General features: G+C 42.1%; 1 protein-coding gene across 4 annotated transcripts in view; it reads left to right on the forward strand.

Annotated features, from left to right (window-relative positions):
- sorcs3b (sortilin related VPS10 domain containing receptor 3b) overlaps positions 1 to 15,398 on the forward strand; it is an 81,269-nt gene that overhangs the window by 53,435 nt on the left and 12,436 nt on the right. For all 4 annotated transcript variants that reach the window (XM_088385534.1, XM_088385535.1, XM_088385533.1 and 1 more), the window contains 12 exons: positions 4,857 to 4,924; positions 7,527 to 7,626; positions 8,308 to 8,466; positions 8,562 to 8,635; positions 8,960 to 9,024; positions 9,628 to 9,746; positions 12,262 to 12,351; positions 12,543 to 12,722; positions 12,816 to 12,962; positions 14,139 to 14,241; positions 15,002 to 15,078; positions 15,157 to 15,248. In XM_088385534.1, the coding sequence (XP_088241660.1) occupies positions 8,311 to 8,466; positions 8,562 to 8,635; positions 8,960 to 9,024; positions 9,628 to 9,746; positions 12,262 to 12,351; positions 12,543 to 12,722; positions 12,816 to 12,962; positions 14,139 to 14,241; positions 15,002 to 15,078; positions 15,157 to 15,248 (1,103 nt within the window). In that variant the 5' untranslated portion in view covers positions 4,857 to 4,924; positions 7,527 to 7,626; positions 8,308 to 8,310. The remainder of the gene's footprint in view (positions 1 to 4,856; positions 4,925 to 7,526; positions 7,627 to 8,307; positions 8,467 to 8,561; positions 8,636 to 8,959; positions 9,025 to 9,627; positions 9,747 to 12,261; positions 12,352 to 12,542; positions 12,723 to 12,815; positions 12,963 to 14,138; positions 14,242 to 15,001; positions 15,079 to 15,156; positions 15,249 to 15,398) is intronic.

A 15,398-nucleotide genomic window follows, 5' to 3' on the forward strand; every position in this document is an offset into this window, starting at 1 on the left:
AACCTCTTATTAAATAGCTTTGCCTTCAAATTGATTTTGCACCTTTTGTTCGACAAGAAAGCCACGCAAAAAATGTTTTGGCCATTAAACCATATTATTCACTCTTGGTCGAGAACGAGACGGCGCAATCACATTGTTTAATGACAGACTGTGCTTTTATTGTCTCGTTGTTGTTTTTTTGCCCACAATGGAGCTGTCGTTGAAGTAAAATCCTCTAATATTGGGACCATTTCATAAATGCCCCCCACCCCCTCCCCTGCCACATAATGGACTGAATTGATTGCTGAAGCCTCTCAAACTCAAAGCCTCCTCGCTCAGGATTCCTAAGGACGAGCAAACGTACGCACAGCAGTCTCCACGTCATCTCCCGGGACGAGCGTGAGGCTTCACTTGATGGAAAAAAACACCTTACCCGTGTGCGTCTTTACCCTGGAAAAGTACAAACAATCAATTTGGTCCAATTAGCCTCCCTTCGATCTCGCCATCTCGGACGTCGGCATTCGATCCCTCCTGACGTTTGCTGAGCGACTCCGTCAAAGTTTTTTAATGAACGGATTCATTTGGAACGATTGTGTGACTTGTTGTGATATTCTTCAGTTGTACAAAAATTATGTTAATGAGCCCGTGTACTCCCGATAGTTGTAGAGATTACTTAGCCAAGAGGCGAGTGAAAGGTAACACGGCGAGGCGAGCCATGATTCTCTACCAGCTTGTAGTGTGTGATAATGGACACAAAGGCTCTCCGGGGATGTGAATTATTTAGATAACTCCACTTTTTTTTTTTTTTTTTTGTTAAATTTATTATATATTCATCTTTAATCAATTCCCTGCTCTGAAAACCGTCAGTGTGTTGCTATTCGGAGCGATAACCATAGAGAGTTGATAATTTGTTCTTATAGTGCCTGAAGCAAATTAAGATTTTTTTATTTGGTCAAGCAGAACTCTAAATGGGGGCGAGGGGATAATTGGCATAATTAGATCTTTTTAAGTAAAAACAGCAAAAGCTTGATGATTGGTTGATACGGTGGTTGTCAGGAAGCTCGTGAATTTTTTTTTTTTTCCCGTCTCCCGTGCGGACATGGTAATGAATGGCAAAAATATCTTCTGGTGGTTCCTCTGCGGTTTCTAGCTCGACCGCATCTTGAAGCTGCTGTGATGGATTGAAATGGCCGTTTGAAATCGGTCATGTTTAATTCAGTCCAGTCGCCACCGCCTTAACTAACCCAAAGTCAGTTTACAAGCGAGGTTTGATTGGCGCTTAATACCTTGAGGATTACTTGGTAGTCGTCTGCTTTTTAAAAGAGGGAACAAGCTGAAGGCAACCCCGGAGAGTCTCTCATGGAATGTTTATTCTGCACCGTCATATTCATATACAGTTATGCTTATGAGTATTCATGAGAATGTAAATGCGAACTTTTGTAGACGCCACCAAAAGTAAATAAAGCTTGCCATGTTTTGATAGCAAAGAAGCTTGTATCAATCTCTCAACACAGGTGCTCGTCCCCTTGGAAATTAATTTAGAACCTCGAGTTGGCGCCTCCGGTTCGGTCGGAAAACAACACGAAAGTGGAAGCAACGCTAACCACGACTTTTCTTTTTGGAGAAAAGAGGCAAAGCACAATCAGGTGTTCTTTTTGCTCTTATTTATTTTTCCTAGATTGGCCAATTAGCCAGAATTGAAGCTTTTTGAGGTTCCATTTGAAGTGAGTTATTCGAGAAAGTGCAGCAACATTTTATTTATAGGAGGCAATATATCTGATATGATTCATAGCTAAATTGCGAGCCGTGTAGGAAAAAAGTGGTTTTGAGATGCCTCTCACGTCCTACCCAAAGCACTTTAAAATTTGAGTATTTCTGTTTGGGGAAGAAAAAAAAGCATTGTTGTTGGATTTTTTTTTTTTTTTAACAAAAGATTTGATTTGGTCCAGCAGTCATTGTGTTGCAGTGCTGCCTCCATACTGGCCTGTTTTTGTAAGATGGTTCGGATGAGCGGCTGCGACATGCTTGTTGCCATGGAGGCTCTCAGCCCGCGGGGGGTCAAAGTGCACATGACTTTGACAGGCCTTTCATGTTTTGTTTTTTTTGTTTTTTTTTCTGTGCATGCGTGTTTGTGTATTCCTCATTGGAATTGTGATGCAAGCGAGGAAGAAAAGCTGGCAAAGAAAGAGAAAAGAAACAGACCAGAATAGCAGATTTGGATAAACGGATGACTTAAAACCGACTCCTTGGAGGCTGCATGAGGGATCCCATCTGAAGAAATGATTGGCTGACTTTCCCAGGGCAAAAGCTCCCTTTGCGCACATCAATAAAACATAAACATGAATAAATGCGCCACTTTTGCCCTCGCCGGGTTCTTATTTAATTTCATGTTTGCAAGTGAACAACGAGACGCATTGGAAATGCTATTTACCTTGAAGCCGTTGCGATTATACCGGAAGCCATTTTGGGTTTGTTTTTCCTCCCTTTATTTACATAAAAAGCCAGGCTGCCACAAAAAACACGTCGCATTTTGCCACTAATTCGACTTCATTTGTCATGTTGTTTTGTAGCCGCTGCTGATGTGGCCCACTTGCATTTGCATATATATTAGAGGCTCCCCATTGACTGCATATCCATGCTTACGGAACCTTTCCGTAAGAGTTAAGACATGGGAACGGTCTCCAGCGATGTTCTCTTGATGTATCCACTCAGGGACAAATCATGCAAACAGTCATCTGCCTCACTAGTCTGTCGCTCTCCGAGGTGGATCGTTGCTGACCCAATTCGAAAGGCCTCCGCTTCCTAATGAGCCCCAAACACAAACATGATGGCAGAGGATAGGGCTGAACGATTTTGAAAATTAATCCAAGTGCGACCCCCGCCCCTCGATATTGCCATCACGATTCAACTCACTGCCATGGCGGCTGGCAGGGAATGAGTTAATATCCGATTATTTTTATGCAAGGTCCTCTGCCCATGTATTTTTTATAACTAACACAAGCTTTAAATTATTACAATGTCATATTTATGATTCATAACTGTTTTATTCTCATAGTGCCTACTCTAAAATAATAACAGAATATCCATAACTTAAAATTAAAGACAGGTTGACACCCTTTTTCATGGCAAAGGCATAATGGAAGTATTGCTTTTATTTTAGAATTTTCCTGAATAATTTTCTATATTTCATTTATTTTTATTATATATTTTTTTTCATTTTTCTGGATAATTTTTGGTGTTTAAAAATACATTTTATTTTCCCAGTGCATTTCAATGGCCTCAACTGTACTAGCAGTACTAGCAGAGAGATTTTGAGTGGAAGCTATTTCTACTTTTGTTCAGCCAACTTTGCGCAACTTTCCATTAAATCCTCGTAATCCAAAGCTATAAACGTAATCGTCAACAGTCACTTAATTTGTTTGCCGCTCTCAGATCAAATCAATTCCGCTTTTACTTCTGCTGGTTGCACTTAGGAGACAAAAGCCATCAACGCATCTTTCCTCTGTATCACTTTTCTCAAAGCGGGCGTTTAGGCCCGACATCACAGCCGTTTAACCGAGTCTTTACACCAAATTGATTCCGACTCGGGCCCTCGGACCTGGCAGACAGGATGCGTTTAGTTATGCAAATACTTATCTGTCTTTGTGATTGGTTAATTAACCCGTAATGCGCCTCGTCCCGGCCGAGCGCACGGGCTGCGTTTGAAGGCAGCGTGGCGGGTCAATTGGCTTTTTAACATCTTCAAAGGCGTCTTAAAGACACGTCTTTTGTTCCGCCGAATGCGCCGTGGATTTTTTTTTTTTCCAGCTTTAATGAGTCGTTCGGCAGGTCCCGCAAGGTTAATGTGTTTAAACTAACTGTAATTGAGCTTGCGACCCATCTTCCAGGCTTTATGAAATTTAGTCTTGATATGCCATGTTTCTCCTCCCTGATTGTTATTCCGACTCCCTCCTTTCCTCCGGCCTCTCTGTTAACCCCCCACCACCCCCCCACCCCTACTCCTCCAGGCTTGCACTACTTCCTAGGCTGAGTTATGATCATCCCCATGGGGTGGTCTTTTATAATATCATTGGAGTGACAATAATGTGTTTGCAAAGCATTTCAGTGCGCCCTGTGTGCCTTGGCAGCCTTTTACGATCCACAATTCCGACTCCCCAGAAAGGCATTGTCCAGAGAACATGCACAGCAGACTGGACAGCCTCCAATTAGCCAAAAGCATCACGTTCGGCTACAGATGAAAAGTATATAAAAAAGCAACACGGAGCCATTTTCATTGTTCACTGAACAATTATGTTTTGTGTCGACTTTTTTCCCAGTCATTCTAAATGAGGCATACAAGCCGCCCGTGGATTGTGTTCACGGGCCAGCACGCTGACGTCGAGTCACAACATGAGCGTGCCTTGTCATTGGGATGCTCTTGGTGATGACACTCGTTACAAAAGACGAGGGTTGAATTGTGAGAAATTGACTTATTCATTATCTTAAAACTACATTCAAAAACGAAACAAAAAACACATTTAATCTATAAAAATATATTTAAAAAATATATATATAAAATAATGTATATAAAAATATATATCGGAATCCCGTGCTTCTTTTTAAAAACACAAAAAAAATTATATTGTTTTTCTGTCAGGAACGGATTAATGGCATTTCAATTCATTTCAATGGGGACAAGTGATTTCTTATAGGCGTACCAAGAATGATCCAAAAATTACCACTTTAAACCAAACTGGTGGATTCATACTGTGAATTTCACAAGATCTCAAGTTGCTTACAGCTTTACAGATGGCACAAAATCTCCAATTCATTTTTGGAGGATTCACACTAAAACGGTCAGCAGACGTCCTCCTAACTAATAAAATCTTCCGTTGCAGGTGATCCTCATCCTGACTAAGCTATACGACTTCAACCTGGGCGCCGTTACCGAGAGCTCTCTGTGGAGGTACGTTGCCTTGAATCACTTGGACGCGCAGCGAGGTGACGGCGCATCGCTGCTTCTAATCCGATAAACATGCAAAAGCACAAAGCTAAGGAAAATATATTCATAGATCGGTGCGCCATCCGTTGTGATTTATAGCTCGCACACGCTCGCTAGAGGATGAAGAATGAAGATACATAGGAAGCCCACATGACATATGTTTTAATAAAGCCAAGCAATTTGCTCCATGGCGAACTGTAAATTTTTCAGCAATTTTTTTTTGGATGACTATTTCGTTTTACTCCAATTAACTGTACTCTTTGCTAGACACCTGATACTCTCTGCAGTTGAGTAAATAAACTTCTTGAAGTATCGTGATCTGTCAGGAGTCGTAAGCGTTTGAAATTGGGGTGCGCGTGGAGCAGCGGCGGCGACGGCGGCAGCAGATGGATGGCAGAAGGCTTTTTGTCCATTTGCACATTAACTTTGCTCGCGGGACTGACAAAAAAAAAAAAAAAATCTGCTTCGTAGTGTGACCGCCTTGCATGCTGCTACCAGCATCGCTCACACATCTGTCTACACAAAGCACAAAAGAAAAGATTCAAATTTCCTTTCAGTCATGCAAGTGCAACATTGCTGACATTTCAATTATAAAAATGAATTAGGATTTTGAAATATGAGTAGAAAATGGTGAAAAAACTGCGAACATCTCAACAGTCGAGCAAACTATTTTAATTAATATGGAAGCCATGCACTCGGTAGTCACATCATTAGGTACACCCTGCATGATTATAATTAGGGTTCTGTAATTCTAATGCAAATGATGCTGATTTAATCAGTCAGTGGGGGTATTAATTTAAAAGAAACACATTATGCATTATATTTTTTTAATGCAATTTAAAACAGTCCTCAGGAATATTCCCTCCAAGCTGTGCGAGCCAATTGCCCACAGAAAATGTATGCAATACACTCATAAAAATAATAAATCAATCCAACCTTAGCTGTAATATCCTATACATACAAACAAAAATATTTGGCGCATGTGGTCGACTTAGCAGTGCCCCCCCATAAAAAAAATGCATTTCATTTCTACATTAATTTCCAAGCCATTGTTTTACCTGAAAAAAATGATCATGCATTTGACTCACTAAAACAAAATGGTTTTACATCACACCACTTTTTCCTCATGCTGTCTGCAGCCACCCATTGTCACAAGTAATTGAGTCACCACTAGTCTTTGTACGCTACCGCAATTATATCGAAGGGCACATTTTTGTGTGCGCCTGTCAGGCTCATAAATAAGAATTCATTTCATCAAGGATAATGCCACAGAACTCAATCCAGTCTTTTAATATGCACTCCCCCCCCCCCTGCCTTCTCACAGAATGAAGAGAACTCATTTCACTATGAAACACATCAGTCCATAGAGTTTCAAATGAAGATTTGTTTCACTAGAGGCGCTGCAAAGATTTACACTCCCCCACCCCACCCCCCCTCGAGTACAGGAGGCCTCTTCCATCACGTAGGTGTCTGCATCGCAACCTCCAAGTAAATTACTGTGCACCTAAGGCGCTCGGTGTAGGTGAAAAAAAAAAAAAAACACAGATATGTTATGAAAAGAAGTGGGCATGCATGATTTCCGTGATAAGAGCGTGAATGATTGATGGCCACAATAGCTTCCAGCCAGTCGGCGGCGATATCTGGATCGATGCGGCGACTCGCACGAGTCCTCTCCGCGTTTTCAACCGACTGCCTCTTTTCTGCTAAATCAACTCAGTGGTGCGATATCGTCACATATTTTTGTCTCCTTCCGTCATTCCGACGTGGCGTCTGAAGGCAGCACTTAGCTGGCACAAATGTGTTTAGGGGCTAAGTCTTGGAAAACAATGTCAACAGCAAATGGGACACTTCAGATTAATGCACAGACAATGATAGCAGGCATTGCTTGGATATCTATCCAATTATGTCGGGAAATTATATTTGCGGGCACTCAGGTAGAACGGATGGTGAGGATTCATCAGGGAAGGGGGGGGGATTTTTGAGCATTGGGATGACAAGCACATTTACCCTTGTCATGGACCTATGCACATGGAAGGGACATGGAAAAGTGACAGGAGTGTGTGACAGAGCGAAGCCCGAGAGATCATTTGTTAGCTTTTGCATGGAATGTTTTCATAATGTCAGCAAGGGAAACCAAGAAATCAATTTTCATACTGTTTAACGCCGCTTCCGGTTGTTTAGTGTCAAGCGAAACAAAAAAAACTGAGAAAACCACTAAAACAACCAAAGGGTGGAGCAACACATATAGACAGACAGTATAATAATATACACATAGAAAGTAATTATGAATATTACTGCAACTTTGCAATTGTTTCTTTCCTGGAGCAGTCCAATATCTCCTGAATTGGAGCAAAAAAATATATAATATCATAAATAAACAAACATCTAATTCTACATTCTTTCATTCAGAATATTTGAGATACAATTTTATTTTTTTATGTATCAAGCATATATATTGAACAAATTAAACTTGTAGCATGGGCACCATAAATATTCAAGAAAATAGAACGTTTTGGAAATACATGAGCTTGTTTATTTACCCGCAGCTTGTGTTTTTTGTATGCAGGTCCAGCGACTATGGAAGCACCTACACCAAGCTCAATGACAAAGTGGGCTCGAGGACCGTGCTGAGCTACCTTTACGTGTGCCCCACCAACAAACAAAAGGTCGTCTCATGCTTTGTTTTCCCCATTCCGTTCACTTTTTTTTTTTTTTTTTACAATTGGGTGCCTGAGAACAAAAGTGGGCTGAGAGTGATATTAAGTTTTATGACTGCACTAAAATCTGTGGGATTTTTATCTCAATGATTTACTACATGATAATGATTATTTCTTCTGGATCTTTTTTTTTTTTTAACAAATTGCAGTTCAAATCTCTCTATTATGAATACCAATGAGTCTTACACACAGATGCACCAGCGCCAAAGCACAGCTTTGATAGGTGATTCGTGAAGCCTGCTTTCATCTTGGAAATGGGAATTAAGGAATTATGGGAATCAAGACCAGTATTCATTATTGTTTGTTGCGAGAGAGTTAAAAAATGATTGGGAAACTATGCTATTACGCTAGCACAATAATTTGGAATGAATATCTTAAATTGAATATGTTTATATCTATTTTCAACTGACTGTCGTGATAGCAATATTAGCAATCTACAATTTGTGATTTTTTTTTTTTTTTCCCCATGATGTCGTGTACAAGTATATTGTCAAGGTGCACTTGAAAATGATTCATGCTATCAAGCAAACAAAATGACAAGAAAAAAAATACGCCTTCTCTACTTCTCAGCAGCTCAACCGCCGTAAGACAACTGTCGCTCTGATGTCGCTTCCCTCATCTGTACTTCAGATCATGATGCTGAGCGACCCGGTGGTGGAGAGCGCTGTTCTGATCAGCTCGGACGAGGGGGCGAGCTTCGAGAAGCATCCCATTAGCTTCAACGTTCTCAGCCTTCTCTTCCACCCGGCGCAGGAGAACTGGATCCTGGCCTACAGCCACGATAGCAAGGTGGGCGAATTTGCGCCGATTGTCACGCTTGATTGCGGCGGGGGCCGCCGGCTATTTACTTCGCCGTTGTTGTAACCGCCGCTATTATCTCGCAGCTGTACAGCTCCGTGGACTTCGGGAAGAGGTGGCAGCTCGTGCACGACAACGTGATGCCGGGTCGATTCTACTGGTAGGGTCATACACACGTGCGGCAGCTTTAGTATTTTGCTTTTTGTTTGCCATGTTGTCACTCAAGTGCATTGTTTGAGTGCCAATTTAATCCATGCACATGGTAATAAGGTACAAGTGTACCTTCAATGCATGTTTTTTTTTTTGCAACGGGTACATTCTGTGCTTTGGTCACCATCTGTTTATTCCCCTTTTGCCTCGTTTGTCTCCTGCTTTACTGAATGGAGATGTAATAGGCGCTCATTTAGTGCTTGCAACAACATGTTTTTATGGCTTTGAGATTGCGCAATTACGAGACTCTCCATCTTCTCTTACTTCCCGCCAGGGCCGTAATGGGGCTGGACCGAGAGTCGGACGTGGTCCACATCGAGACGCCGATCGCCAAAGGCCGTGAGTGGCGCACGTTGAGGCTTTTTATCCGGAGCGATGTCGCTAGCCCGCTTCTTCACGATGCTCTCCCTGAAGTGTCGTGATGCAGAATGGGAGGGGAGGGGGGGAGATGGTTTTTGTTCGTTGATAGATGTTTTTTTTTTTCGACTTAAATCGTCCCCCAGCGTGTCGCCCTTTCAAAGCCGCACGACGCTTTAATGCGCAGTCGCAAGCTTTGTCTTCATTGGGCAGGTAATGCTCACAAGCCACATGTGGCATCAGTGTTTATTGTGGGAGTGACTGCTGCATTGTTCACTGTGTGCTGAGATTTTTAATTAACATCCATTGCAGAATTGAAAGTGCTTCCAGAAAATTTTGTCTTAATTGAAGCTAACATATAACTATTTGAAAAGTGGGTGGAGCTTTTAGCCGCGGTTCCAAATTAGTGCCTTTGAACTGCGAGGAAACGACGCTAACCACTAGCTACAGTGCTGTAACATTTCAAATGTGTTCTTTTTTTGTTTTTTGCGAATCAGTGTGACATCTCCTGTGCATACAAGCCCGACTTGAGGTGAAACATTCGTAATTTACTCCTGATTGATTTCCTTTGGCATCATCTCGCAGGTGCTCAGTACGTGAAGTGCAGAGCCCAGCGCTGCACGGAGGCCAACAGGCAGTACCTCTTCCCGGGACACGTGGACACCAATTCGCTGGTCGTGCAAGACGAATACGTTTTCACTCAGGTCTGCGTGACGATCAATTACTTTGCCCTTTTTTATCACACTCCGAGGTCATCTTTACTCCGCGCCGCTCCTCTTTTTCCCTTCCGCTCTTCATCCAATTCATGCTTTTCCATCAAAATCTTCATAATGGCTTCCCGAAACACACCTGTTCCCTTCTGTGCCTTTTGATTATGTTGCAACTCATCACCAAGGCAGAGCATGTTTCCACACACAAAAGTGAGAAAGAAGCGGTGAATAAAGCATGCCGTGTCCTTAATGCCATTCAGTTAACGTTTGACTCCAATTAGACAGCAGCCGTCAGGGCCATTATTAGAATTAAATTTTCCAGATGACCTCCGCTCTCATTGATTTCCACCCTCCTGTTTGCGGGCTTGATGCGTTCACTCATGCATGTTACGCTGAATACATGGGACAATGGAATTCTAATTTTTTATTACACAGTTTTGCAGATTTTTTTTTTTTTTTAGGTGGCAAGGGCATTTTATACTATTCTAATCATTAAAGGAGTTTAGGTTAATCTTCTTGAAGATGAAAAACTGTTCATTCCCTCATCGCCATGGTAACAAAAAACCTCCTTGGAACTTTTTCCGGGAAAATATTCCCAAATGACTTTGTCGCATTTGTCACCTATTCTTTATCCCTGTCGGCCGATTGCTGACTTCGTTTTTCGTTCGTTAACTTTGAATTCGATTTGCGCGTTATCGTGCTCCGTTGGTTAAACAAACTGTTAAATTGCTCTATTTAGTGAGTCTGATTCTGAAGAGGGGGGGGCAAGATTTGGCGTTTACGCCCCATTACGAGACATTTGCTCTTTCGATAATTGAATAGAATTGTATGGTATTGTCATATTATTATTTATTTATCAAGCCGCAGATGTAATCTTTTAATTTAAAATGATGTCGCAGGAAACGACGACTGTTTTGAGCGCTGACCCAGTTTCACTTCATTCGCAGACTTGATTGGAATGTCTGCATCATAAGACTGGGAGTAAATAAATAAATAAATACGACCAGGGCGAGTTTCAGAAACGCTCATTCGATAAAATTGCATTTAGCCCAGATGAAATTGCCAAGGCAACGCCGTACGCCGCACGACGACGACTTTCCTGTGACTTTCATTGCCGGCGGAAGGGGGGGGGGGTTTGAATTTAACTTGACAAAGAGTAATGAGGTTATCGATTGAGGCTACAACCAAAGAAGCAGTCTTCAACACCTGCACGCTCCCGCGGGAAGAGAAAGAACGCTCGAGTGCAACATCCTCAAAAATGCGGCCTGAGAAAAGGCAACTCATTGATTTTCGATAGATTATTCCATTAGGGCCCTAATGTAGTGTGTAGGGGGGACAAACACCATCCTTCTACTTGATTGGAAAATAAGCAAACGGGGCCGCCGTTGGCCGGGGCCTCCCTCTAAGTGGATGGGAAAAGTGCGAGTGCATTAAGGTCCTCCAGACACGCTGTAGATAAAGTCAACATCATTTTCAGCGCCACTTAGCTTGGGACTAATTGAGATAATGATGAGCCTTTGTGTTGTGCTTGCCATTTTTGCCTCGCTTTTGACACCGTGTGGGAATATTTGGAGAGGCAGTCATAAATTGTGAAACAAAAATACAGTACACCTCCTTCAGGAGACGTCTTCCGCTCGGCGCCCTTGTTTCGCGGCTGCCTGAAAGTTCTCTCGCGTATGTTTTGAGACAAAACAAAGCCTCCTGTCCCATTTCTATTTTTTTTTTTTATATCAGACAGCCTCCATAGATCCAAAGTTGTGTTCATGTTATGTCAGGGTACCCAGTGAAGACATGAATTGCGTCGCTGTCAAAAGTTTAGCAACGCTACAGTTGCCCCAGTTGTTATTGACACCTTGAAAGCATCGGCGTCTTGTTTCGCCTTTCCAGCGACTTCTTCCACCACTCTAACTGTCAAACCTGCACGTCTCAACGGCGCATTTTTCGCAACCCTCGCCGCGCTTTGGCGACGGGGTTTGTCACTTTCCTCGACGAGATCGTCCTCGCGTTGCACCCTCGCCTTTGTTAGGCACTCCATGGATTCCCGTGGAGACATTTTAACAGTGGAATTCTTCTCGGGGGCTTTGTCGCATTCTGAGAATCTACAGACAAGAAAAAGATTCCTTAAATAAAAGCTTAAATTATATATATTCTGCATTTATTTCTGGGTTGCCATATTATAAGCGTTGCCATGTGTCTTAAAGGTTCCGTGAAGTGAAAATAAACGACTTAACCAATAAATCCCACAGAGCACGGTGTTCTTAATAATCCTGCCAAATCTGAATAAAAATAAAAAAATAAAAACCAAATACATCAAATAAGTCTTCAAAAAAAAATCAAGCTGTTGTGGGCGTGTCCACTGACTGCATCTGAAATGGCATCCCACTCAAATGTTAAATGTCAAGAATGAAAAAAATTGATATCTGACATCGTGGGGCTTCCCCAAGCTGCAGCAACATCTTCTTTCCCAAGAGGTTATTTGATCTTTTTTTTCATCCTTTTTATTTTCAAGGTGACCAAGACTGGACGGGCCAGCTACTTTGTCTCCTACATGAGAGAACCGTTCAGACGCATGCAGTTGCCCAAATATTGTCTGCCCAAGGTAAGTGTCGATAAGAAACACTTCCGCTCTAATCTTGTCTTTTGTTAGATGGCCACCTAATACAAAAAAAATTCAATCAGTCGTTCCTTCAAGCTGAAATGAAATCACTGAACTGAATTTAAATCCATCAATTAGCGCTTTGGAATGTTACCAAGCTAACACGGCTAATGCTATCCCATCGCTATGCACAGGACATGCATATCATTAGCACAGATGAGAAGCAAGTGTTTGCTGCAGTCCAAGAATGGAACCAGAACCACACGTACAGCCTGTACATCTCCGACTCGCCCGGCGTCTACTTCAGCCTCTCGCTGGAAAATCTCAGGACCACCAGGGGACCCACTGGAAACCTGCTGGTCGACTTCTACAAGGTTGTCACATTGCTTGATTATTTTATTCTTGATGCTTAGAATTTTTAATGGAGATTCATACAACAATTTTTCCGAACGTACCATCGTGTCCAGGTGGAGGGGATCAGCGGCATGTATCTGGCCAACAAGCTGGTGGACCACCGTGTCAAAACGTTCATCACTTACAATAAAGGTCAAACGTGGGCCCTGCTGCCGGCGCCCGCCACCGACGTGGCCGGGAACAGCATCCACTGCGTGACGGTGAGCCCAGCACGATGCGCTCGTTCACGTTTCGCCCTCGTGGGATGCGCTCTAGATGCTTTTTGATTTACGGCCCAAATTTGCCGGGGCCGGCGGGTGGGCGCTTTGGCTTCACTGCCACCAACCTCCCTCTAAGACCAACGGGGAAGCTCGGGCGCTGGAATGGTTTTATTATCCGTGTAAGTCACACCGTGTCATTAGGTGTCGTTTCTGGGGGGGGGGCAGACTTTCCATTAACCCGTGTGACTTCAATTCACCGAATGCTGTTGCGCCAGGCTAATGAATGTTAGATTACACTGAATTATATTACGAAGAATAGATGCGTTGCCACCGAGTCATCAGCTGATATATGCAACTTATTTCCTTCCTGACACCGTGTTTGATTTTTTTTTCTTCTCCTCATGTCGTGTTCAACTGCATGGTATTGTGGAATCTCCACATTAAAAAAAATTAATTGTAGCCCATCAGAAGAACCCAACAAATTGATTTTTGCTTGTGGACCAAAAATTGCACTTTTTTTTTTCCCAGTTGACCTTTTTGCTAAGCGTCATTAGCGCCACAGCCTATTATTCGCCTAATGTTAGCGTTTCGGTTAACAAGCCAACAACAGCATGCCATTATTTGTCCACTAATGATGCTAAATTGCTGGCTAAAGCACACCCAATGGAGTGCAACTAATCCAGCGGACGCCCGATAAGTTGTTTTTTTTTTTTATGTATTTCATTTGTGTCGTGGTTGGTTACAGGATTCTCCATGAAATATGTTGTGTATTGAATTTCACCCAGAGCTATATTTCACATTTCACTTTGTTGCAGCAATGACCTCAATACTGACCCCCGACCCCTGCCCCCGCTCCCCTGCACAGCCTGCCTTCACCTCAGTGGCCCTATTGATGTTTTCCAATATGCTACATAAGGAGTGGAAATGATTTTCCGTTTCTTAGCGTCACATCCTGAGAGACTTTAATTACACGCTTCTTTGCATTTATAAAAAAAAAAAATTAAATGGCCTGTATTTCCTCATTGGGGTTTTTTCTGGGGGGCAACAAACATGGCTTTTGTTTCTTCTCTCTGCTGATGAAGGCACGGCCGCTTCCGGTTAATTGCCGAAAATGATACATAATTACATCCGCAGGTGATGTGACGCCATTATTAATCTTATTGCTTTTGTTGACAGCCTTTTTGTTCACTGCATCTTCATCTGGAGATGTCGGAAAATCCCTACACGTCCGGACCCATCACTAGCAAAAAGTCGGTACCGGGAATCATTGTTGCCACAGGTAGGCTATTTTCTTCTTGCTATTTATTTATTTGTGTCATATTTGATAAAATATGTTGTCCTGTTTGCTGATTTTGGTTTACTTTGGACCTCCACTCTTCACCAGGGACAAAAGTTACATAATTGACGCCTGTCATAAAAGCACTAGGGGGGAAAAGCACTTTTTTGAACCCTTCAAAATCATGATGAATAAATAATATATATTAGACAAAATATCAAAAAGCATATTTTTTAAATGTTGTTAAAATATTTGAAATATACATTTTAAAAAAATCACAAGTTTGTGATGGGTCCACTGTATGATCCTGTTCCCATTACCTTCATTATGATCCACATTTTGATTTAAGTATGAATTACACATCGTTCTTGGTCTTTTTTTTTTTTAATGCTGACGACTGATAGTCATAAGTGTTATTTCCCTTTACCATGTCACATTTAAGTTCTTAACTTGACTATGCAATACATTTTATATGAATCAGTTTGTATTAGGTTCTTTTTTGTCTATACTTTTCTTTCATTTAATACAATGTGAATGTTCACCTCACTTTAGAAAGCTTTTTTTTTTTTTTTACGCAATACCACGCCGCCTCATTTTGCCTTCAAGCTTAAATCTCCGTTGACATTCTAAAGTTGCATTAATGTGTCCTCTGTTGTGGAATGAGGACGTACAAAAACTCACCAAATAATTCACTATTTTATCAGTTGATGCTGCATTTCAGTATATCGTGTCTCCCCCCTCCTCCCCCCCTACTTTCAACCAGGCAATATCGGAATGGAATTGTCCTCCGCCAACCTTGGCATGTTCATAACGTCTGATGCAGGAAATAGCTGGCGACAGGTGGGTGTGCGCACGCACGCAACATTGAAAGAATAAGTATATGTCATTACACAACTATTTTGCCTTCTTTATGTGTAGATCTTTGATGAAGAGCACAACATTTGGTTCCTGGACAACGGCGGGGCTTTGCTGGCCGTGCTGCACGCGCCCACGCCGATTCGACACTTGTGGTGCGTACAGCTATTACTCAACAGGATGACAAAAATTGCCGGCGCGGAAAGTTTTTTTCTTTCTTTTGGGCTAGATAATTACTTTAGCCCCATGGTACACGACATTCCGTGTCCTTGATATCTCGCTTAAGGTACATTTTTTGTAATACA

Source organism: Syngnathus floridae, chromosome 9 (genome assembly GCF_059516105.1).
Source record: "Syngnathus floridae isolate MCC-2025c chromosome 9, RoL_Sflo_1.0, whole genome shotgun sequence".
Classification (NCBI taxonomy): Eukaryota; Metazoa; Chordata; class Actinopteri; order Syngnathiformes; family Syngnathidae; genus Syngnathus; species Syngnathus floridae.